The sequence below is a fragment of the Callorhinus ursinus genome, unplaced genomic scaffold (genome assembly GCF_003265705.2).
Source record: "Callorhinus ursinus isolate GAN/ISIS: 27379988/994484 unplaced genomic scaffold, GSC_fseal_2.0 scaffold142, whole genome shotgun sequence".
NCBI classification, from domain to species: Eukaryota; Metazoa; Chordata; class Mammalia; order Carnivora; family Otariidae; genus Callorhinus; species Callorhinus ursinus.
The window spans coordinates 322,151-345,680 of NW_027397204.1; the positions used below are offsets into that span (position 1 = coordinate 322,151).

The window sequence follows — 23,530 nt, forward strand, 5'->3', positions numbered from 1 at the left end:
TCCGGGAGCAGATGAGCGGGTCTCCGCTTCAGTAGTCACTGTTTCTGGTGGCCAAGAACACAGAGCCCCAAGTCAAGGCCATTAACGCAGAACAGGATTCAGCGCAAAGCGCCTCTTCTCCAGACGGCCCCGGGCAAGGGCGCGGCGGTCACCGGGTCCTCTGCGGGAGGGAAGGGGGAGAAAGTCGCCGACAGAAAGATCTGGTGCCGCCAAAACTTTCCGTCGCACGTTTTCCGGGAGAGGAGCGCGCACTTTCCCGCGGGGCTGCGGTCTCGGGAGGCCGGGCGCTCGCGGGGTGGGGACCGCGGGCTCCGCGCGGCTGCGGCCTCCGGGAGCAGGCGGTGGGGACCGTGCTGGGCTGTGGAGGCAAAAGAAACCGCCTGTTTCCGCCCGGTTTCGAACCGGGGACCTCTCGCGTGTTAGGCGAGCGTGATAACCACTACACTACGGAAACTCCTTGGGCGAGGCGCTTTTTCTTGCGTCCGAGGTACGCGTTCACGGTCGGGAAAGTGGGCCGAGCGGCTGTCGCAGCAAGACCCACGACGCGCTCTCGCAGAAGGGTGCCGGGAGGCACGGCTGCATCCGAGTGCAGGCTGCTGAACCGTGCGGGATGGAGAAGAGGAGGGAAGCCCGCGAGAAGCGAGCCCGCACGGCTGTGGCAAGTGCTTGGGGGTGGGGGGGGCGCGAGGCCGGTTGAGTAGTATTTGAATTAAAACCGAAGGGCCTCGGAGCGCGCGGGGCGGCTGGAGCGGGGCCGCAGAGCGCGCGCACTTGGCCGGGAGAGGCCCCGCGCGCCGGCCCGCCCTGTGCCCGCTTCCGCGCGCTCCTGTCCCCGGCTGGCGGCGCGGTCTCCACGACCCGATGGCAGCCGCGGGGCTTTCCCCCGGGACCGCAGGTTTAAATCTGGATAATAACGGACCTTGGATCTGTTGGTTTTTTTTTTTTTTTTTTTTTCTTTATGGGCGCACACAGGACGGGGAGGCAGTGACTTGGATCCCACCGCGAGGGGTGGGCTGAAAGAGGTGGAGGAAGGCGGGGAAGAGCCGAGGGGACGAAACCCGGGTAGGACGGGGAGCCCGGGGACAGAGGAGGCGCTCCCAGCCGCGCCGGGAGGGGCATTGCTGTCTGGGGGGCTGCGCGCCGCCAGTTCCGGGGGGTCGGCGCGGACGCCCATTCCCGGTTCTCCCGACCGAGAGGAGCCGGTTTCAGTGGTGGCAGGAGCGGAGCTCGGCTCCTGGAGACTGAGATTTATGCGAAGGTTTAGCCTGGGAAATAAGAAAGGGGAAAGCCTGGCTCCTGGAGACTTGAGGTCCAGGTGAGAATGTGTGGACCCGAGGCCTCTGCACGGGGCGGCACGGAGAGATTACATAAAACCCGAGAGCGACGGAACCGAGGGTTCTGACACCTACCAGGGTTCCGAGAGAAAACCCCGCAGGCAGATCAGGGACGGGGTGGGGGTGGCAGGCGGTTACAGGTGGTCCTCACCCCCCCGCCTGGGCCCATTGCTGTAGCGCGCCCGCTTTTTAATGACACCCGGAACAAATTCCTCGGGATGGCCTACTACGCTATAAACAGAAGCGATGAGGACCTTTTCCAAGGCCATACCTGTGCCCCAAGACAGATTTTTCTCTAGGGACCCAGTGAGCTGCAGATTGACTGGATCATACTGTAAATGCCCAGCCGGAAGGGCTGTAAGGCAATGCCTTCCCCGCCAGCTGACAGGATCTAGTGAGAGTCTGAGCCAGGGCGCGAGGGCGCGAAGGTCCTGAGCCACGGTGGGCCGAGCTCATCCCACACTGAGCTTTTCCTCTTCTTCGCCTTGAGGCCTAAGCCTTAGGGACACCAGGAGCCCAACATGCGGTCCTGGCAAGGGCCTTCTGGGGGCGGAGCGGATCCTCAGAGACCCAAGACGGCTTTGGGACTATGAAGTCCCGTCTGGAGAACTGAGGAAAAGAAAGATCCCGTATTTGGCTGTGCTGAGGAGCTGTCTTCCTGCTGCCCACGGAGGCCCGCGTCGCCTTTCAAGTCTGCCTTCCCACTCTTGCTCCAGACTGGACACGGCTGACTCTTCCATCCCTGAGGCCATTACTCCAATGTCGCTGCTGTAGAGAGCCCTTCCCGGACCTCTCCAGCGGAATCAAGGCCCTCCCTATCTCTCTCCCTCCATCTTCTTTATAAAATTCTGTCCTTGGGAAGGATATTAAATTTTTATTTCCCATATTTCCTCTAGAGGATAAGCTTCTGGACAGGTTGCCGGTCTCAACCCTCTCAGTGTCTAGAGTTAGGATGATGCTATTCTCAGCTGTCGCCTCTTCAGACCTTAGTGACACGGAGGGGAAAAGCTTTCCTCTGGGTCGTTCTTTCATAGGGTAAATTCCAGGAGGAACCTTTCTTAAACCAAGGCAACACGGCAGCTGTGAGACCCTCTGGTTTTCTGGAATGGACAAGGTAAATGGGCACAGACTGGAAGGAAGCAAGGTAACTCCACCCGTGACATTTTTGAATACTCGTTTCTGCCTTGCAATCCTCCGGTACGCCTTTTGGAGCTCTTACTGATTCAGTGAGAAAGCAATTGCCATGATGAACTTCTAAGAAATAGAAGTCATCGGCTTTTCTTAGTGGCCTGCATGATCATACAGGGTTCTGGCTGTGACTGCATCCCATCAGTGGGAATCTGAGTATGGTAGTCTGGAATCTTCTGCTTTCACTCCCTCTGCCCCGAAACGGAATCTGAGGCTTTGACTGGAAGCTGGGTTTTGTTCCATTCAGAATAAATATATAGAGAAAACCTTCTGTGCTGCTTTCTGGGCACTGGCTGTCAAATCAGCTAAGAAGGGGAAAGAAAATCTGAGTCTTCTCAATTTATTGTTCTCTTTCTCTTTCCACCTTCACTCAAGGCAGTGCTCACAACTATTTTTTTTTTTTTTTTTTTTTGCGAGAGAGAGAGAGAGAGAGAGAGTGAGAGACAGAGAGCATGAGAGGCAGGAGGGTCAGAGGGAGAAGCAGACGCCCCGCCGAGCAGGGAGCCCGATGTGGGATTTGATCCTGGGACTCGATCCTGGGACTCGATCCCGGGACTCCAGGACCATGACCTGAGCCGAAGGCAGTTGCTTAACCAACTGAGCCACCCAGGTGCCCCACAACTATTTTTTTTTTTTAAGATTTATTTATTCAAGAGAGAGGGCATGAGTAGGGGGGCAGAGGGAGAAGGAGAGAGAATCTCAAGCAGATTCCACGCTGAGCCGGGAGGCTGATACTGACATGGGGCTCAATGTCACGACCGAGACCACAACCATGAGATCACAACCTGAGCCTAAACCAAGAGGCAGTCACTTAACCGACTGCACCACCCAGGCGCCCCCACACTTAACGTTTTAAGGAGGAGATTCCCTTTACTCAAGGGAATTTGCGAAGTCTCAGAAAAATGAAAGAACAGGTTTTGAAGGTAAATTAAGAATGACTTATTTTTCTAGAGTCCACATGGGATAAAATTCCAGGAGTGAAGCTGTTGGACAGGCCAGCCATCTTCATGAATGGCTTTGGGTGCCAGAATAAAGTATTTGGACAGTCTCTTTAGCTAAGTTTGCTGGTAAATGAATTTAGTGTGGACTGTAACTGAATTTGCATCTCAGCACCACTCCAACAGGGGCCGGAACTAAGAGCTGAGTGCAAAGGCCAGGAGGAGGGTCAGAGCATATCAGAGTGGTCAGGGCAGAGAATCTGAACAGTCACTCTGTGAGTTAGACACCTTCATTCACTACACAGATCCTCATTTGAGGGCCTACTGTGTGCTCCTAGGCTCGGGGGTGGGGGGGTCAGCGTGCCTCCTGGGACCCAGGGATAGCTGCTAGGGCGCACTGACCCGTGGCCCTTGGGTGAGAAACCCTTTCAAAATCTGATCTCATATTGAATTATATGGGGAGGTACTGATGCGGAGAAACGGCATTCCCTAAGGCAGCGTGGCACCCGGGAGGAGGAATTAGGGCTCAGTTTTGATGCAACAACTCAGTCCGGCAGGGTGATGGGTGGAACTTTCCTCTTCCCGTCTGAAGATACCAATGTGGGGGTTCAAAGTGAGTTTATTTTCCCTGTGTACAAAACATCAATCAACTTACTGTTTCAAGAACAAAATGACTCCAATCAACAGAGATGTTAAGAAAACATAGACTCCCACAGTCCCTTTTACAAACAGCAGGTTTGGGACTGCGGTCCAAAGTTGATGCACGTTTCAGGAGAATGAAAATATGCCCCTTTTGGAAAAACAGGTGGAGTGCAGACTGGGAACTGGGCCAGAATCCGGGAGCAAAGGGGCGGAAGGTGCATGTTTGTTGGCGGTGGTCAACCTGACAGTCTGGGAGAGGGAAAAAGAAGAAAGTTTATTGTCAGTCAGCCTCCGAGGGTCATCCAGGTACTGTGGAGACAAAGCAGGAAGTAGGTCAGGCTATAGGGTGGCAGGGTGCGTTGCAAGGTAACTGGGGCCATCACGCTAAGCAGATGACATTTGAACTTCCCTACTGCAGTTTCATGGCGACTGAAGTTTTAGGCTAAAAATAAAAAGGTAAAGTCTTCTAGGCTTCTAAATGAATTTGAAGGGGAAGGTGGAGTCACTCTAGAATGTGGATTATTATTCACCATTCAGGGAACCACTTGAGAGATCTGAGAGATCTGATTAAGGTGCTGGTTTTCTTAAAGTTCCATTGGTTACAGTGCGCTGCTAACATCCATGACCTTCTAGTGATCTGGGACCTGGAGATAGCCATGACCTTGCTAGGAACTTCCAAAGCAGAGCGCACGTGAGTACCCCGGGAGGTCTGGTACCAATGAGTTTGGTAGGATTGGTAGGAAGGCAGTGCCAGTGCAGATTCCTAAATACTTTCCTTCTGCAGGGGACACACCAGTGCTATTAATAGCGGTCGTCACTGGCGGGGCTCCCGGGGGGCTCCCTGGGCAGTGGGGTGGTGGTGTCTGAGTTTTGCCTCCAGGAATGTATCTCCTCCTCCAAACTTTATTTTTTTTAAAGATTTTATTTATTTATTCATGAGAGACAGAGGGAGAGAGAGAGGCAGAGGGAGAAGCAGGCTCCCAAGGAGCAGGGAGCCCGACGCGGGACTCGATCCCAGGACCCCGGGATCATGACCTGAGCCGAAGGCAGTCGCTTAACCAACTGAGCCACCCAGGCGCCTATCCTCTTCCAAACTTTAAAAGGCAAAGTTTGGGCAACATGATCCTACAAGGCCACAGCACAGCCAGGATGGAAGGAGCCGCTGACCCCAGACCCTTTTCTCTTTCCTGAGGCTGCATTCTCTCGGCCTCCTCCCTCACTCTTCCACCGTCGGTCTCACACTAGGAGAGAAAAATTCGTCCTTGAACCGGCCAGGACCTGGTCTCTGCCCTTCTTCTGTCAGCTGGCCCGCTCGCGTGTGCGTCCGTGACCCCCGGTCGGGACGAGCGCTCGCGGCGGGAGCCACCGGGACCTGTCACTTTGGAGGCGCAGAGCCGGAGCGGTGCACGGCGCCGCGTGGGGTGGCTGCCCTGCGGACACCTGCGGGGGGAGCCCCGTTGCACTTTGGGCCGCCACCCCCTCCCAGCCGAGCCCAGCCCCGTACCCTGGTGCCTTGGTACACACGAGATCCAGGTCGTCCCTGTCGCTGTGTGAAGGGCTCATCGCCTACCAGCCGCTTCTCCCTCCGGGAGGTTTGTTCTCCTGATCCGTGATTGCCGCGTGGCCCGCTTCCTTCCGCAGCTTCTCTCTGTCGGTTACGGCATCGCTGTCGATTGTTTGGGCGTGGACTTGGACCGCTGAACCCTGGAGGAAATGAAGCAGGGTTCTCTGAGGCTTCTGTTAATTCGCAAGAGAGCATTGACAAAGAGGCAAGCGTTCTCGAACGGGAGACTTTTTCATGCAAAATGGGCTGGTGTAGAAGATCTTGTCAGTCAGTTTGTGCCAGATTCTGGTTTTACTCCTTTGTATGTCTTTCCCAACCAGGCCTCATCTTCCCTCAATCTTTCTCAGGGGTGTGGTGATGGAACAACAGTTATAATGCAACTTTTAGGAGGCCCTCCTCATAATAAAACAGCTTCAGATTTTGATATTTGATCATATTTGATCCACGTTGGTTATAAATAACACAGCATACCACCCCCTTTTCCCCCCAAAATAAGTGGAGGGGCCTGAGCCAGCCAGGAGTCGAACCTGGAATCTTCTGATCCGTAGTCAGATGCGTTATCCATTGCGCCACTGGCCCTGCAGAAGACAACGCCTTCTAAAGCATCATTAATTAGTCTTTATGAGGAGTGTGCATTTTTATACCACCCAATTCCTGGATGTGGCTCATGTGCACTCGGCCCCCTTCTGGTTTTTCTGCTCTCTAGTTTCCCAGCTGAGAGAATGTAAAGATTTGTGGTCGATCTTGAAGACTCATGAGTTCAATATCCTGCCAACCTCAGGTCATTGACCTCGTGGTGAAGGACCCGCCAAGCCCCAGATGATGGCGTTTTTACGGCTTAGCTGTTGGAGAACTGAAGGAAACCGGGAATCAGAGACCAGCAGGAACAGAGGGAGTAAGGAAACGCTCTTGCAAACCTAATGGGACTAATCCTTACCCAGTCTGGGTTTTCTTTCCTACCTTCCTAGGTGCAGAGCACACCCATCGACTGTGGCATTGTGTTGTAAACTGCTGTTGGCTCAGCGGCCTTCCTCGCTGAATTGTATTTTCCTTGAGGGCAGCACCTTCAGTGTCTACAAGAACTAATTTTCCACTAAAAGTCTGCGTGCGTGAAGAATTGAGACAAGTGCCTGGGAGCATCAGGAAAAAGGCCTAGCTTGCGGTGTGGATAGGCATCCCAGGTCTGTGACTCCATGCCACTTTAACCCTGATGTTTAAATGGGAGAGCAGCGGAGGACTGTCCGGCAGGGGCCTTCTAGACCCCTGAGCACAGCTTGGAGGTGCACGGCGGCGGCTTCTGTGCTCAGGAGCTGGGGCTGGGCTAGTGACGGACAGTAGGGCTGGGCCCGAGCTAGTGGCTGAGAAGTAGGCCTCCTCCTAAGTGAAGAGACTGCCTAGTCTGATGAGATGAAAGAGAAAGCTTGGTGAACCAGATGCACAACAGATTGACATTTTTCACACCATTTATGTGGTTGGTTTTGAGATTTCCTGATGCCAGTGATCAGGAGGATCTAGAACATAATGCTTATACAAGGCTTATTACAAAACCTATACGAGATCTACCTCTCAAGATCCGTCCCCAGTAACGGGAAATTCAGCAATAGATCACAACATCTGAAACTGTAACATTCACTGGCTTAAACGAAATGGTTGTATTATCGCACATAGTAAGTCCAGAGGGTAGGGAAGCTACATGCCTGGTTCATTCAGCGGATCCATCAGGACCCACATTCTAAACAATTCTTTGCACTCTGTCCTTCTCAACTTACGGATCTCATACTGCAGCTGGGTTCCCTGCAGTTCCTCAAACTCTCACAATCTTAAAGTCCCGGAGAAAAGAAAAAGCAGACAGGCCTCTTTTTGGTGTCTTTTGTTGAGGGCAACTTCTCCTATACGCTCCCAGTGGATCTCCCCCACACTGGCTGGATTTGCATCACACACTCACCTAATCCAATTATTTCCCAGAGTAGGACCACTGTGACTGATTTGGTCAATCATAATTCTTTATTTGGACCTGAGAATGGGGTCCATCTCCTCCAAAGCCAAGGAAGTATATAGAAGGTTATGTGAATACAAATATGTTTCTGTTGGAAAGGAGGCCTGGGGGCCGTGGTACTGGGGACGGCGAGTGGCTTAGCCAAGCAGTATTAGCTGCTCTACTCTGCTCCAGCCCCATATTTGAAATCAAATGAAATAAGTATTTTTTAAGCATGTTCAAGAGCTGAGAGCTTACATTAACCTACATTAGACCACAGCTAGATTTCCAGATCCTTCCAGAGCCTCAAAGAAGGGATTTGACCTATAGTTTGTGTTCAGTACTGTATTCAGTGCAAGCACATGAATTGCATATGACATTAATTATACATGATTACATATGGAATCTGACATTGAAATTGTATAATTGTGGCTGTTAATAATGCCATACATCACAGATCTTTGTAACTGCACCGTAAAATGACCCCACGCTTTCTAGACCTGAAGTGTCAGAGGCTAATGTAGGCAACACAGAGCCCAGGGCTGGTGCTCAACCCGAAACCATGGCCTCCATGTGCTTCTCCGGGGTGGAGCAGGAGTCTGAAATTATTAGTTCCAGAAATCAGTAATTTATGCCACCTACATTGGTCTATAACATATGTGTCTCTCAGTGGTTCCCACACTTATTTTTGCAGCGTCTTTATAGCTGCCGATATTTTAAATTTGTTTCATTATCACGGTCGGCTCATCTCCGGCATAATCGCGGTTTAACATTTCCTGTCTTAATTTTACTCTCTATTCTTATCATTGTTCATGAGAAGAAACTTGATGTGGAAAGAAAGAGCAGGTGGAGCGAGAGACCCAGGTTAAAATCCTGACTCTGCCTTTTTTTTTTTTTTAGCTCTGTGAAATCTGGACAAATTAAGTTTTCAGTCACCGCATTCCCTTGTCTGCAATATGAGGACGATCGTCACGTTGCAGGTTCGCTGTGAGATTAAATAACAGAACACAGGTCACGGCCTGGCCGATATTTCAGCTGCCACTAAAACGTGGCAATGTTTTATTCCATATACAAAAGCAATGTCCAATTCCAGCCCTGCTTTCTAAAATCTCATCTCAATAACTCAAAAGGCATTTATTGTTTATTCATTTGCCACGCAAAATGTGAACCCCTAAGGATTCCCAGGTAAACCTTTATCCTCATTTCTCAAGGAACTAATATCTAGTCAGAGAGACCAATCTAAACTCGTAATTACAATAAAACAGGAGAAGTGCTACCCCAGAAATTAAGAAGAAAATGTGTGAGCAGTGTGGAAGCCAAGCAATGAACTCTGGAGGGGACGTTGGGGGAGGCTCTCCCTGACCAGATCACAGCGAAGCTTAGTCTCGAAGGAGAAACAAATTGGACCTTGTGAAGAAGGCAATACAGGGCCAAGGTCTCAGGCTGTGCAAGATTAAAAGTTGCAGAAGGTGCCTGGCATACTTGATGGAAGCAGTCTCATGCGGGAGACCCAGTTTGGATCGGCCCGGAGAAAGGAACTGGGGCGGCTGGAAAAGAGGCTGGAAAGGTACCCATGTCCTGTACATTTTAATACTTTCTTTGCATGTATGACGTGCACATAATAAAAAATTAATACATTTTGAAAGATAGGTTGGTGCCAACTTGTAAATAACTTTATTTATCAAGATAAGGAATTTATCCTGAGGGCAAGAAGAAGGCAAAATATGTACTTTCAAATTTTATTTATTTAGTATTATTTATTTTTAATTTTACTTATTTGTTTGTCAGGGAGAGAGCACAAGCAGAGGGAGAGGCAGGCTCCCCTCGGAGCAGGGAGCCCGTCGCGGGACTTGATCCTAGGACTCTGGCTGGGATCAGGACCTGAGCCAAGAGCAGAGGCTTGACCTGCCGGGCCACCCAGAGGTCTGTAAAATGGAACCATTTAAGGAGAACATCGTCAGTTCTGTGTCTTAGGAAGACCGAACCAGGCACCACTAGCGGAAGACTGCCGTGGGGGAGAAGCCACGTTTGGAGACCCCACAGTCTGGGCAGAAATGACAAGGACTGCTCCGGCCACTGAGCGTGAGGAGGGCTCCGAAAGGGGAGCAGAGGTCTGGTTGAGGTGGAAAGGATGGGCCTTGGTGATTCATCAAAAGGGAGGAGCAAGGAAAATTTAGGATAATGTTTGTATTTATGGAACAGGAAATTCCACTGACCTTCACTAAACACTAAAAAAAAGTATCGTGAAGGAAATGAGCCCCAGGTTGTAGTCCCCAAAGTCCCTTGGGTGGCCCTGATTCTACCAGGACTTCCTTTGAGTCTATGAGCTACCCCTGCATCTTTCCAACAAATTCAGCCTTTTGTCATCACTGAAGGTAGTTTGGATAAGATTTTGTTCCCTGCAACGAAGAGTCCTGAATGATAAAATAGTGAAAAGATTCCATTCACGAAATTTCCAGAGGGCTGAGGATTTTTATCGAAGCTCAGGATTCACAGGTGGAGAAAGAGCTGTGGTTACTTCTAGGGAACTACTTCCAGGAGACCAGGAACATCGGCGGGGGGGGGGGGGGGGGGCTGCGCTAGGGAATCCTCAAGATGAGGAAGGTTTTCATTCCAAGTCCCCAAGAGCCAAAGCACACTCATCCGTCCCCGCACCCCAAGTGTGTCTTCTCTCTTAGGAAAACCTAAACTCCTGGAGTCTGAACCCGTATCTGAACAAGGATTAGCAACGGGCAACTCCTTCTAGTCTTACACAGGGATTAAACAGGAGTGTGTGAGCAGCTGTGAAGTCTTGAATCACAGGCTGGACACGATGTTTCTGTTAAAAGTTAGCCTTCTCACTATCCCTGAGGTCGGGCTAGCCGTCTTTTCCCAGGCTTCTCCACCATTGTGACTGGGTTCCCACTGGCCACTCGTATTTGCCTGGGTCCACTCGGGATTGGTTGCTGTAAAACTCACCGAAGCCAACAGTGATGGGAGCTGACGAAGCAGAAAATTCCTGATGAGAGAATGATCCTACTGAAGATGAAGTGACTATGGTACTTGACATATGTTAAGAAATTTAACAATTCGGGCGCCTGGGTGGCTCAGTTGGTTCAGCGACTGCCTTCGGCTCAGGTCATGATCCTGGAGTCCCGGGATCGAGTCCCGCATCGGGCTCCCTGCTCGGCAGGGAGTCTGCTTCTCCCTCTGACCCTCTTCCCTCTCGTGCTCTCTATCTCTCATTCTCTCTCTCTCAAATAACTAAATAAAATCTTAAAAAAAAAAAAGAAATTTAACAATTCTACATTTTTAAAAACAGGCTTCACCAATGGGAGTGTGGTGTAGGAACCCAAAGGGCAGACTCCTCGGTCCCTCCCCTTTCTTTCCTCCACCCACCCCATGCCTTACTATAATCTATTTTACAAATTCCCTCTCACCTCCAAGACATGGTTCTTACAGAATGTTCGGAAGAAATGGATTCTAGGTCCTCTATGAAGGCAACACTCTAACATTATAGAGTAGGGGCAGGTGCAGTGAACAAAGGAGTTGTCATTGCACTGAATCTGTGCCCGGAACTAACAGCACTCAAGGGAAAGCGTGGAAACCCACAGATACAGTTCTGGACTCAGGACCTACCCCAAGAACTCCCAAAGCCCCAAGGAGCACTCACCAGATAAGAAAACCAGCGTGGCGCTGAGCGAAGGGGATTAAAGATGAGTAGAGAAACATGATTTTTCTCTTCCTTGTGTGAGCTAGTTTCTTTCAAAATATACAGACTTCGTAGCAGCCATGCCAAGAACACACAGACACCTGTCAGGAAAAAGTGCCACAACGTGCCTGGTCCAGCTTAGTCTATAGCCTTAGGGCGAAGTCCCAAGACCTTACTTACATTAGCTCCCCCATTTTGTTTCTCTCCTTTCATTTGCACTGGATTACCTTTGTCCTTAGTCGTCCCCGACCGGTTTCTAAGAGGCTCTGCCCAGCACACCACCACCCCAGCCCAGAGCCAGGATGGTCAAGGGGATCTTCTTCCTCCCGTCCCTTACCTAGGATGAAGAAGGTGATTGTGAAGACAAAATACTGTTTCCCCCAGGTATCAAGAAGGGATTGAGGGAAGGCCAGGAGTATAAAAGCTCAGGAAAAAGGAGAGAAGAATTGGATCAGGAAAATTCGACCAAATGTAAAGTAGGCTGAATTCGGGAGGGAGAGGGGAGAAAGGCCAGTGGCTCCCTCTAGGTCCCCTTCCTTCCTGGGTCTGAATCCCCAGAATACTAAAGAAGCAGCGCAGAGACTTTACAGTGGGAACTAATGGGGGCTGGTGGGAAGCAGAGGGATGGAGGGAGAGGAAGCTGCAAAAAGATCTAGAAGGTGGTTCTAGAATAGCGATTCTAGCTGGGCTGGTGTCCCTAAAATCCTGACCCTGCCCCCCACCCCCATTCTGAAACGAGCCACTGTTCCTGCTGAGAGCGATGGGGCAGAAAGAGAGGCTGACCATTCTTGGGAAGAAGAGAACCAACTTGATTTTGATGAAGGACCCCCCCCCCCCCCCCCGTGACCTCACCAGTCCAGATGGAGAAGAGAGCACAGCATAGGGGCTGGGAGCTGCCTGGCATCTCTCCTCACGCAGGTGGAGAGGCTCCAAGCCGCCCACAGCAGGGCCGAGCCGGTGAACGTGCCCACAGGGATGAGAATGCAGTATGGTCTGATGATCCCACACTTCACACAAAAGGGCGCTGATTGGAAAACATGTGAGGGGAAGGTAAACGCGTTCGATTTTCTCAGTTCCTTTGGGATTTCTCCCCATTCTTAAAGACCCCCATGAGTCCTGGGTGTCTGGGTGCCCTGTCTCACCACCTGGCCTGGAAATCCCTGGAGGACAGTAGCCCTGACGTAGCCTCCCTGATATCACACTTAGCCCCGTGCTTCAAATGCGGGAGGATCTCTGCGAATAATTCATTGTTAATAGAAAGGGGGAAAAAATGGCATATGCCAAATGCATGCCTCGGTGATGGCAAGAGAAGTAAGGTTGTTTCTGATGCTCAGCATTCCCTGCCACGGTCACTTCCCAGAAATCATAGCCCCTTCTCCCCCTTCTCCTGTGCTAATGATGCCAGTTTACATTTCCTCTTATTCTTTTAATCTTTCTGTTTCAGCGTTCATCTTTTGATTGCGCTCTGTTCTCTACAGCACCCTTTTACATTGAGGTCATCCTAAGCTTCTCTTCCAGAGTAGAACCTTGTGGTCCTCTCCTGTGTCCCTATTGGTAGGAACATTCAGTGACATCATAAGGGTGAACTCTGCCTTCCGACGAAAAGGTGAAATCCTACCCTGCTGCCCCTGTTTTTAAAAAAAGCACATCATTTCCCAGGAGCACCTGGCTGACTCAGTCACACTCATGTGACTCTTGATCTTGGGGTCATGAGTTCGAGTCTCATGTTGGGTGTAGAGATGACTTAAAAAAATGAGGGGTTCCTGGGTGACTCAGTCAGGTAAGTGTCTGACTCAGGTCATGATCTGGGAGCTGTGAGGTTGAGCCCCGCATTGGGCTCCACAGTCAGCACAGAGTCTCCTTGAGTTTCTCTCTCCCTCTGCTCCTCCCGCTTATGCTCTCTCTCTTTCTCAAATAAATCAATCTTAAAAAAAAGAATAAAAAAACGTATCATTTGCCATACATCTCCACCCGGCAGTGTCTGTTTTCCTTGGCACACATGTGCCTCAAAAGCCATGGCTTATGCCCTTAGTTCTAACTTCTCATACTGAGTAGGCAGGAGGATTGTATTCCTGTACAAGACCAAAGGGCACTCGAGAGAGAATACAGGGTAATCAGGGAAAAATATCTGGGAAGACGTTAAGTGGAAAACAGTTTTGTGTTAAGGGTGCAGTGGGTCATACTGCATACCATACATACTTCCCTGCACTGAAAGTGCCAAGTAACTTCCCTTCCCTTCCTTCATCAGAATGATACTTAAGACATGGAATGCCTCTGACCCCACACTTATTGGCTAGCACCCTCCTTGGCCCATGGTAGACACTCTGCATGTTGGTTGAAGAAGGAAAGATGGAGCAAGGCTGAGCCCCTTACACATTTCCCATGTAAGAAAAGCTTAGGATTTTCTCAGGGTCTGTGCATCTATAAAAAATTCAGTACACTTTTCCTCCGGTGCCCAAATCTCCTTTATCCGTATTGTTGAAGGCAGTGGGACATTGCTTAGTGCCCTTTCGTTCGGTGGTAATTTTTTGCTTTGAGTTGGAAGACGATCTACCTTTAAGAGCAAATACTATATAAAAATGTCGAGAAGACTGCAGGGGCTCTTTTTCCTCCTTGGAACTTTATATACACAGTACCTTTCACACCACTCCATATTTTTCTATCTTACACCACGGTTTTTGTTTTGACAAATCCTAGGCACCTATCCATGACAAATGGTAACTTTTTTTTTTTTTAAGAGAAGAAAGAAAGTGCTTGGGATAGAAATGCCAGCGAATTCTACATAATCTCTCTCCCACATGGCCCCCCCACAAGAAAGACCCCACCCCCTGGGCGCACACACACACACACACACACACCCGTACGGATAGCTCCTTCCCCCATCCTCTCATCTCAAAACTCTCCTAAGTATGAGGTCTTTTTTTTTTTTTTTTTTAAACCTAGTTTAAATAGCAGAGAGACATCGGGGACTCCAGAGACCCCATCTTGGGCCTGTGTCTGTCGCTTTCCCTCGATCGTTCCCGCTCTCCCGTCCCAGGGAGGGATGCCCGCGGGCGAGCCGGGGCGGGCTCCCTACCCACCGGCTGTTGCGCAGATCCCTTCGCGGCAGCAAACAGCCTCTCACATCCTCCGGTGTCCAGCCCGTTGGTTGCGGGAGAGCCGGGGCGAGGCGCCGAGCGGCGTCCGTGCGAGCCAGCGCCCCCCCCCCCCCCCCCCCCCCCCCAGCCCCTCGGAGGCCGCGCGAGGAGCGCTGGCCCGGGGGGGCGCCCGCGCGTCCGCACCTGCCTGTCCCGGTCGCCTTGCAAGCGGTCGCCGCCGTCTCCGCGCGCAGAGCGCCCCCCGCGCCGTCACGGGGGTGACCCCGGCGGGGTGGCAGCCGAACCCGACCCGCCCGGTGCGCGAGAGGCGGCGGCGGCGCTCCGGGGGAGCGGGGGGGGGCCCCCCGGGCCGTGCCCCCAGCCGAGACGCTGGCCCTTGCTGCGTAGGCCGTGTAGCTAGTGACCGGAAGTGGAAAGCAGGTGCTCCAGTGGCGCAATCGGTTAGCGCGCGGTACTTATACAGCAGTATGTGTGCGGGTGATGCCGAGGTTGTGAGTTCGATCCTCACCTGGAGCATCATTTTCCAGCCAGAGGCTGCCTCCCTTGAGAGAGAGAGAGACCCTTTCCTCTCTGCTTTCCCAGGTTCTTCCGGACCGTATCCCACCGTCTTTGATGTGTTTGAATTTGTTCTATAGCATGTATCCTTGCCGTTCTCCTGGGCGCTTTTGAAATCGAACAATGTCAAAAGCTTTTACAGACTGAATCCTGTTGTACTGCAGTGAGTCAGCTTCTCTCTTTATCCTCACCTGCTCCTGCAAGCGTTCTCCTATGCACATCTCCTGACAGCCCGCCTTCCCACTTTGCTCTAATGGGGAGCCCCTGGCGCATACTTAGAAAGTGCCAAGTCACTTCCCTGCACTGATAAGCACTGAACTCCATGAGAGGGAACTCAAAAGTGAGAAATTGTATGAGGTCCCAGCCTGATTAAAGTTCCAGCTTGGGGGAGCAATGGAATACTGATTTCTGAAGGCGGGACCACCTCTAGTATCCCCCCCCCCCCGCCCACTTAAGTATATACCCTGATGACCCAACAACCGGGAACGATATAGCAGCTTTTGTCAACTGAGAAACAGAACCTGGCATCCTCAATGATCCAGCTCTCTGGGCCTGGAAAAAGATGAGTGATAAAGAGCCCCAAAACCAGAAATCTGTAGAACAACATCACAGGAATAAGCATATTGTTGTGCCTGAGGTAGGAAATAGGTAGTGATTTTGACTTTGACTCCCTTAACCCATTTTGCAACCCCCTCTACCTCTGTTTTTTTTTTTTTAAGATTTTATTTATTTATTTGAGGGGGAGAATGAGGGACGGGGAGCATGGGGGGGGAGAGTGGGGGGGCGGCAGGCTCCCGGCTGAGCGGGGAGCCCGATGTGGGACTCGATCCTGGGACTCGATCCTGGGACTCGATCCTGGGACTCGATCCCAGGACTCCAGGATCATGACCTGAGCTGAGGGCAGTCGCTTAACCAACTGAGCCACCCGGGCGCCCCCCCCCCAACCTCTGTTAACCACCAGTCTGTTCACTGTATGTACGAGGTGGGATCCCCCTGCCCCGCCCCCCCCACCAAAAAAACCTACTTTTCATGAAGACTGAGGCAGATGCAATAACTTTTCAGAGGCAGGATTCAGCCAAACTTCTATCAGAGTCAGGAAAACTAGCAGCAGGACACAGGAGGAGACTTAAGGCTCCAGTCAAGGGCATTGTCCCTCGCATTAAAGACTACAGAGCTCATTTAATTCTTACTGTCTTTGGACAGAATCTCTTAAATATCAAATTCACAGTTCTTGGGCACAACTAATTTACCAGTAAGACCATATTTCCAATATCCTAATTAATTAACAAGGATAAATCTCACTAAAGAAAACCAATTTCTAATATTTCATTATGTTAATTAGCAGAGCCTCTGGTTTTTATCAAAGATAAAGAAAACAGAAGTCTTTTTAGGAGTCACTTCTGCACTGTGGGTTTCTGTTTATGATGCTGACTCACCATCCTCCAGATTGTGATATACCTGCACAACAGCCTGAATCATCTTAAATCATCTTAATACAAACATTTATATTAGGCTGTGCAGTTGATTAAATTATTGGTCCCTCTCTGTATCCATACCCAGATTGTGGGTGGAGAGTATGTCTTCATCCATAGTTGATTGTAGATCTGAAATAGCTCCCGTTCTCTTCTGCGAAGTGACCTTGGAACTGCCTCACCTATCATTGGACTCTGTGTCTCTTCCCCTTGAAGTTGGACTGGATTTCTAACTCCTTGGAACAATGGAATGCTGTGAAAGTAACATTCTGGGGCTTGTGAGCCCAGGCATTAAGAAAATAGGTCAGCTTTCCATTTTGCCTTTAGGGAGAAGCTAGATCCCATGTAAGAAGTCCAAGACTGTGATTTCCTGAGGAGGCTCCGGCTGACCATGGGGAAAGCAAGCCTACACAGAGATTCCTGACCAGCCCCCAGCTGTCTCCAGCCATTCCAGCTGAGATATCAAACGTGAAGGAAAAAGCCATCACAGATATTCCAAGCCTAGCGGACACCCCATGGGGCAGAGATAAGCCATCTCTGTCAATCCCTGCCCAAGCTGTAAAATCATAAGCAAGTAAATAATCATTGTTTTAAGTCACTACATTTGGATGTAGTGTTTAACCCACTGCATTTGAGGTGGGTTTTTTTAAAATGGTTTTATAGATAACTGAAAAACATGGTCCCTTGACTTTGGGTTTGGCCACTGAACATGGGGCAAAAGCAACAGTGTGCTTATTCCCAGCCTGGACCTTAAGAGGCCTTGCCTATTTCCACTTTCTTTCTTGTACCTCTGCCATTGTCATAAGAACAAGCCCCAGCTCACTCAGTGGTGTGAGGAGGGGGCCAAGAGGCATAAAGAGAAAAGTTCTCCGGCTGTCCCTGTTGCTGGCAGACGGAAGCAGCGTCTCCCAGCTGAACCCGGCCTAGGTCAGATGACTTTTCCAACCAGTCTGTATGAAATCAATAATTATTGGCATGTGCCACTGAGCTTTGAAGGTAGTTCATTAGGCAGTAATGGCTAGCTCTTTCATTCTGTCTTTGTTGAAGTATTACAGACATCTTAAGAGGAGTTCATAATTCAATTCTTGTGGACCAGTAACAAAATCATTAGAAAAAGACAGAATATGTAAAGCATCATCGCTCTGTCCATATTTTCCCATTTTTATCACATACTCTTACCTGACCTAGAGGATAAAAGGGAAGTAAGGCTAATTCCATGTGCTTTGCAGATGCATATATGGTCTATAAACTCAGAACCTATGGGCAATATTAGGCCTGATGTCTCCCATCCACCCAGAAGAGTTTTTGCAATTTCCCTCAATTCCCTTTAGCGCCCAACTCCACGATAATGCCTTCATTCTCAGCAAGTGATCATCCCTTCTATTTCACAGAGAAACTAGCTCCTCTGATTCACATCACCTCTCTCCCCCACCCCAACTCGGGGTACCTCTATAATTCATCTGCGTCACTTCCCAGACTCCACGATTTGCCACCCCATCTCTCTAGGGAAAATCTCTCTGTCTCTCTTTTAAACACTAAACTCTTCATACCCACCTCCAAATTCCAACTCCCTACTGACGATTTAACCTTAAGATATGTAGATATACACCAGCCTGCCATCCTTTTACAAATTAATCTTGGCAGCGCCATCTGGAGGTGGAAAAAAGCACATATGTATCGCACAGACGTATGGACCTACAGAGAGAGGCAAACAGAGAGACCTTATTGTTTTCAAGTTTTAAGCCATGAGATGGGCATAATAATGCAAAACTCACTAGTTCATAAGAGAACAGCTGGATGCAGTTTTGTGGCAGATAGAATAAACTGAGGTTCACTGCTCAGATGGCTAAAACTTTTTCTACTGGTATTTGTGGAGAAGACACTGAGGATTTGTATTTGTCCTTGACAAGTAACCTCATGGAAACTGTGGGCTAGATGGGCAGGGGGGCTTCTAAAAGGTCTTCCTCCCCCACCCTTTTTTCTTCAGTCTTAGGAATTGGGGGTGATGTAGATAAGAGTTCTTGAAGAGGTTACAAGCCTTTTGAGACAAATAGGGGAGGTTTTGGGAATCGTGGAAACAAATGGGTAGAATGTGACCTGCCTCTAGAGGTGCATTTCTCATCTTACAAGTTGTAAGGTAAGAAGAGTAGCTCCCAATTTCTCAAAGAATTGGGCTGTAACTTAAATGACATCATAGATCCATCTCTCCAACTTCATTATCCTCCATTTGTTTCTTTCTTTCTGGGTACCTAGTTCTAATTTTAATGTAGGGGGGAAGACTTTGAAAAATTCCTACCAGGCTCTGAATATCAGCTTCCAATCTGGCCAACTTTTGACCACAGATCTACTTAAAACAAAATTATCTTAAATGTTGGATACCTGGGTGGCTCAGGTCATGATCCTGGAGTCCGGGGATCAAGTCCCGCATCGGGCTCCATGCTCAGCGAGGACCCCAAAAAGGGTGCATAGAATACTACCTCCCCGAGATCCAGAGCCACTCCCAAAGATAGCTCAAAGAAAAGAGCCAACCACCTGTGCGTCTCCAGCAGAAAGGCAGAAAGCCAAGCCAAGTTCTTAGGACATAAAATAAGAGCCAGGAAGTAATAGCTATCTCCGGGAGGCAAAGAATCAATAACCAATGGGTCTGGATTTGGAAAGGAAGGGACAATGTGAAATTTTCTTTTCCTCTCTCAACTGGGTGCTACAGACAGAGATTCAGAAAAGCTGTTTCTGGTAAGAATTTTTACCCTTTTCTGGCTTTTGCCAGTTTTTCCAGGATCCCCTCTCCAGGCTCTGATATCTACCAGAGATTCAGTTTACCAGAAAAATCCCTCAGTTTTGTCAATTCTGGGAGGGGCCTGAATTGGGACCCTCCTTTGAAAGTGAATAGAAGGGTGTCTGTAAGGTGATTAATTGGGCAGACTTTTGTTGATGGTCCTGTGAGGGCAATTCAGACAGAGGATTACTAAAATGAGTACTCAGGTAAAGGAGGTTACAAGGAAGCAGTAAGAGTTATGCCCGTCTTTTGTATTAGGTACTTCTTGTGTCCTTAATTTTTTATCAGCTTTTTTTGCAATGAAACTTTCCATGAAACTAGTTTTGGAATTTTGAAGCCTTTGCTTGTAAGTGCACTTCCTAAATGATCATCCAGTTGGAATGCTCTTAATAATGGTGACTGTAATTCTAAATTATTCAAAAGTTCACCCATTTTTCCAGAAAGACACAAGAGCCTGGCCCAGGGACCAGGTAGTTAGATGGAACCTATCTTGCCTCTGGATTCCCTAAGATATTTTAGTTATGGGGGCCTTATTTTCCAATAGCTCTTCTAAAACACTGGGAATCAATGTGTTTTTTGAACAGGATGGATGACTTCAGGAAGCTTCAAAAACAGAAACAAAAGAGTACTGGTCAGGAAAAGTGATGCCTTCATAAAAACAGAAAGGACAAGGCTTTTGATCAGACCCCAGATAAAGCCTGCAGAGCTCAAACAATGCAAAATGAGCAGAACTTGAATCCAGGAGGAAGGTTACCCTCAAACTCCAGGGTGGAGTGAGCTCGATGGACCCAGTGGGTCCTGTCCCCCGTTTGCTCGCCGGCCTCGCAGTTGTTGGGGGTCTTCTCTGGATCCCACTTCTCTGACACCAACTGATGTCAATCTCGAAAATAAAATGGCTAGTTGTTTTATTAGCAAAATGCGTTTCTTTGGGAATAGCAGAAGAACGACAATGCAGGACAAGCAAACTACGGAAGCACCACAGACAAGTCCAAAGAGACAAAGGAAAGATCAGCTCTTAGTAGGTTTTAGGAGACAGTTGGGGAGGGTTGATTTGAACAAAAGTTCATCAGAGAAGAACAAGAGTTTGAGGTTGTGGCGATTACTCCTTGGCTGCCAGTGTGGTTAGTGCGTCGTTTCTGGGGCAGGGAGGGATCTTCCGTCTTACTGGTTATGCAGGACATGAGGAGGGCCATGTGCAGGAGAGCTCCCGCTTCAGACTCCCCCTGCTCCACTTTAAATGAGGTTTCCTTTATTCATTTTCACACTCCCACTGTGCCTGTGGTACCGTACCAGAGGCCAATGATGGGGCGGGGCGGGGGGGAACAGTGGGTGTCTCCTGAGTGGTTACTCTCGCCCAGGTCCTGCTCTAGGGGCTGGACGTGCACCAACCTGTGACCCCCAACTCATTACTCTGGCTGGTGGCAATGCCATTACTCCCCATTTCCCATGTGAGGACACTTAGGAGAAATCATAGTCCTGACCGAAAGGGTATTTCAGAAAATACTCCATCTGTATGTCAGAAACAGTCCCTTGAATCATGGGGAAGATAGATCCCCATGAAGAAACCCTACCACACTGGGAAGAACATACGCTGAGAATCTTCCCCCCAGCCACCCCCAGAGGGACATGCAGTCATTTACTATGGTGACTGTGGAGTGGGTAAAGGGATAGAATCTGTCTTTTTGGAGATTCATGGTCATTGGGTCTGAACTGAAAATACTTCCTGAGACCCCAAAGTCTCACTGTGGATCACCAGTCGAGAAGGAACTTAATAGGGTTAGATGATCAATAAAGTTTTGTCTCAGGTCCATGGTTTCTTCTAAGAAATCCACTGTCATTTAAGAATTGTGGGTAATATATCGTTTAAGTCTGGCTGCTTTCAAGATATCTCGCTTTCATTTTTACAAACTGGATTACAACTGGTCTGGATGTAAACACTTTTGAGTCTATACTGCTTGGAATTCTCTTAGCTTTTTAAATCTGCAAGTTTGCATTTCACCAAATTGGAGGCATTTTCAGTTATCATTACTTGAAAACTTTTTTAAGATTTCGCAGGCCAAATCGATGCTGACTTCACCTTCCTACTCTATTTTACTGGTAACAAAACTATAAACGAGAGGCGAGCAATAGTTGATGGGGCCCCCAGCCATGTCAGGGTGTTCTACAACAGCTTCTGCTTCCTACCTCTCACTCCTGTCCATGGGTAACAATTTTGTTATGTGTTTCTCAATTTGAAATTGCTTTCTGCAGAAGAGTCTATATTCAGTTTCAATTTCTCAACTCAATTCTAACTCTTCCGAGGAAGCACAGAATAGCACTTATTTGAGAACCCAAATGCCACGGTCTCTGTGATCACTAATTTTGTGGGTCACCTTGACTGATCCAAGGGATGCCCAGGTAGCTGGTAAAACTGAGTTTGTCCATGAGGGTGTGTCTGGAAGAGATCAGCAGACAGAGTGGGGATGTCTTTTCACCCATCTGTTTGGGGCCCTAATGAAACAAAAAGGCAAAGGAAGGGTGAATTCTTTCTCTCTTCATGAGCTAGCAAGTCCGTCTTTTCCAGCCCTCTGACTTGGGAGCTCCTGGTTCTCAGGCCTCAGACTTGGGTACTTAAACAAGGAGCCCCTTTGGACTCATAGTGAGCTACCCCACCGGTTTCCTGGTCTCCAGCTTACACACAGCAGACTGTGGGGCTTCCCTGTCTCCATAAGGGAGTGAACCAAATCCTATCATTTCAGAGAGAGATATATAGATATAGATACTTCCTACTGATCCTGTTTGCTCCGGAGGACCCTGACTAACACACGATCCTAACCATTTTTTGTCACCAATCACACATCTCCGTGTTCTTCTGGATACTTTCTATTTTTAGTGCTCAATAACCTCTTCTTCATAATTAATTTTAAAATGCTATTCTTAGTTTCATTTCCGAACTCTTCCATCCCTTCCTTTTGGGTTGATTACCAACGACCAATTCAAAAGAGTGCTTATTTTGTCTTGTTCTCGGTGATAGAAAAAGATGTCAGAGGAAAATTACGCAACTAAGATAAATAGCATAGTCCCGGCTTTCAGACACCCACACTTCTATCAGGAAGTTAAGCTCCAACACATATTACAATATAGCATAATAACATAAATACGTTACTTAGAACTGTGTTGACACAAAACCAAAGGGAAGTTTAGGAGAGAAGTAAAAAACTCAAATGTACACAAGGGTGATAAAACAGATATAATACAGGCATTCTTAACAATGGGGTGGAAAATGTTTATATCAATTCTAAGATTTTGTATTATAAAAGATGTGGAAGTGGTAACAGAGCAGCAGGTATTTTTCAAAACAGCTTGAGGACATATCTTTTGCCGGAATGATGAATTCTACTCAAATACCTATTTGGGTTCCAATTTAAGAAAAATATGAACCAAATTTCTTATTTAAATTACTGTAGAAACCAAATTACTGTGTAGCTCTCTGAAGGGACATGAGTATGGGGCTGGAATGACAGTGGCAATGTGAGGGCATTAACCAATGTGTCTTCAAACAAGCCACGCGTTAATTTCAAAATGAATTTTTTATTCATCTTTAAAAAGATATATTCAAAGATTTAATGACTCAGAAAACATAGAGAGATGTAAAAGGAAATTCTACTTACCTGTTTCATTTACCCTGTTTCTCTGAAACCAGGAAATGCTGTTTTAAGTTTCTTTTGCACTCTTGCACAAGAGGGAGGTAAGATTGAGTTAAAGCATTCCATTCCACTTTTGAATGCCATTGCTTTTGAATTCCTATATTTATTAATTATAAACACACCTTGCACATCATTCCATGGCAATGCATGTTGAACTCACCCATTCTTTCATAAGCTCAATAAAATCCCTTTGTATGGCTGGATCCTCTAGGATATTTTCACACAGCCAGCAAAATAACCTATTTGCTGGATATGTAGTTCATGATTTTTAAAAATCGCCACAATGGATAATAATTTTTATACTGCAATTCACATATGAGCAATCCTCCTGGAAATGAAACTTACAGGTCAAAGAGAAAATACATTAGCATTTTGAAGGAATTTGCCAATTATTCTCCTTCCTGTAGGAAGCTTGGGGGTAAAAGAGGCATCTTATAATCAGGAAAACTGGAATTAGCTTACCCTTCCCGAGGGGGGCAGGACAGACAGAAGATGGCTAAACCCTCGGAGGTCATTATGACCTCCTTCCTGTGTCAGCTCAGGGCTACCAGTCACCAGCTTTGCTGTATAACATCATACTTTAATTTGTTGAAGCTTCTCTTCATTTTTTC

The 23,530-nt window shown here is 48.4% G+C and overlaps 1 protein-coding gene, 2 long non-coding RNA genes and 3 other non-coding genes across 11 annotated transcripts; 3 read left to right on the top strand and 3 right to left on the bottom strand.

Annotated features, from left to right (window-relative positions):
* The first annotated feature begins 317 nt into the window (after positions 1-317).
* Positions 318-9,563, top strand: LOC112838353 (uncharacterized). Its single transcript, XR_012377309.1, has 3 exons — positions 318-658; positions 8,542-9,208; positions 9,430-9,563. It is a non-coding gene; the product is annotated as an uncharacterized lncRNA (long non-coding RNA).
* On the bottom strand, positions 382-454 carry TRNAV-AAC (transfer RNA valine (anticodon AAC)). Its single transcript has one exon. It is a non-coding gene; the product is annotated as a tRNA-Val (tRNA).
* Positions 4,062-14,589, bottom strand: LOC112838352 (uncharacterized). Of its 6 annotated transcripts, none has more exons than XR_003211948.2 (7): positions 14,413-14,589; positions 12,185-12,356; positions 11,560-11,669; positions 11,294-11,433; positions 6,194-6,244; positions 5,607-5,806; positions 5,046-5,343 (listed from the first exon to the last, which is right to left on the bottom strand). XR_003211948.2 is itself a non-coding variant. In XM_073890343.1 (7 exons), the coding sequence occupies exons 2-7, from the start codon at positions 12,234-12,236 to the stop codon at positions 5,182-5,184; spliced, it is 645 nt and encodes a 214-aa protein (XP_073746444.1). In that variant the 5' UTR covers positions 12,237-12,356; positions 12,625-14,067; the 3' UTR covers positions 5,046-5,181. The 6 variants fall into 6 exon arrangements, 1 of the variants encoding a protein (XP_073746444.1); XM_073890343.1 differs by lacking the exons at positions 11,560-11,669; positions 14,413-14,589 and adding exons at positions 10,600-10,639; positions 12,625-14,067; XR_012377307.1 differs by lacking the exons at positions 5,046-5,343; positions 5,607-5,806; positions 6,194-6,244 and adding exons at positions 8,671-9,566; positions 10,600-10,639.
* TRNAR-ACG (transfer RNA arginine (anticodon ACG)) lies at positions 6,173-6,245 on the bottom strand. The gene has a single exon. It is a non-coding gene; the product is annotated as a tRNA-Arg (tRNA).
* LOC141371950 (uncharacterized) lies at positions 12,987-17,058 on the top strand. Its single transcript, XR_012377310.1, has 2 exons — positions 12,987-13,112; positions 16,785-17,058. It is a non-coding gene; the product is annotated as an uncharacterized lncRNA (long non-coding RNA).
* On the top strand, positions 14,853-14,946 carry TRNAI-UAU (transfer RNA isoleucine (anticodon UAU)). Its single transcript has 2 exons — positions 14,853-14,890; positions 14,911-14,946. It is a non-coding gene; the product is annotated as a tRNA-Ile (tRNA).
* Positions 17,059-23,530: the final 6,472 nt, after the last annotated feature.

Coding starts and splice junctions, on each gene's coding strand:
- LOC112838352 (XM_073890343.1), bottom strand. CDS start 12,236: ATGCCAGGCAGCTCCCAGCCCCTATGCTGTGCTCTCTTCTCCATCTGG. Junction 11,434..12,184: donor TCTCTTCTCCATCTGGACTG/GTGAGGTCACGG, acceptor TTTTCCTGACAG/GTGTCTGTGTGTTCTTGGCA. Junction 10,640..11,293: donor CACGCTGGTTTTCTTATCTG/GTGAGTGCTCCT, acceptor TTCTCTCATCAG/GAATTTTCTGCTTCGTCAGC.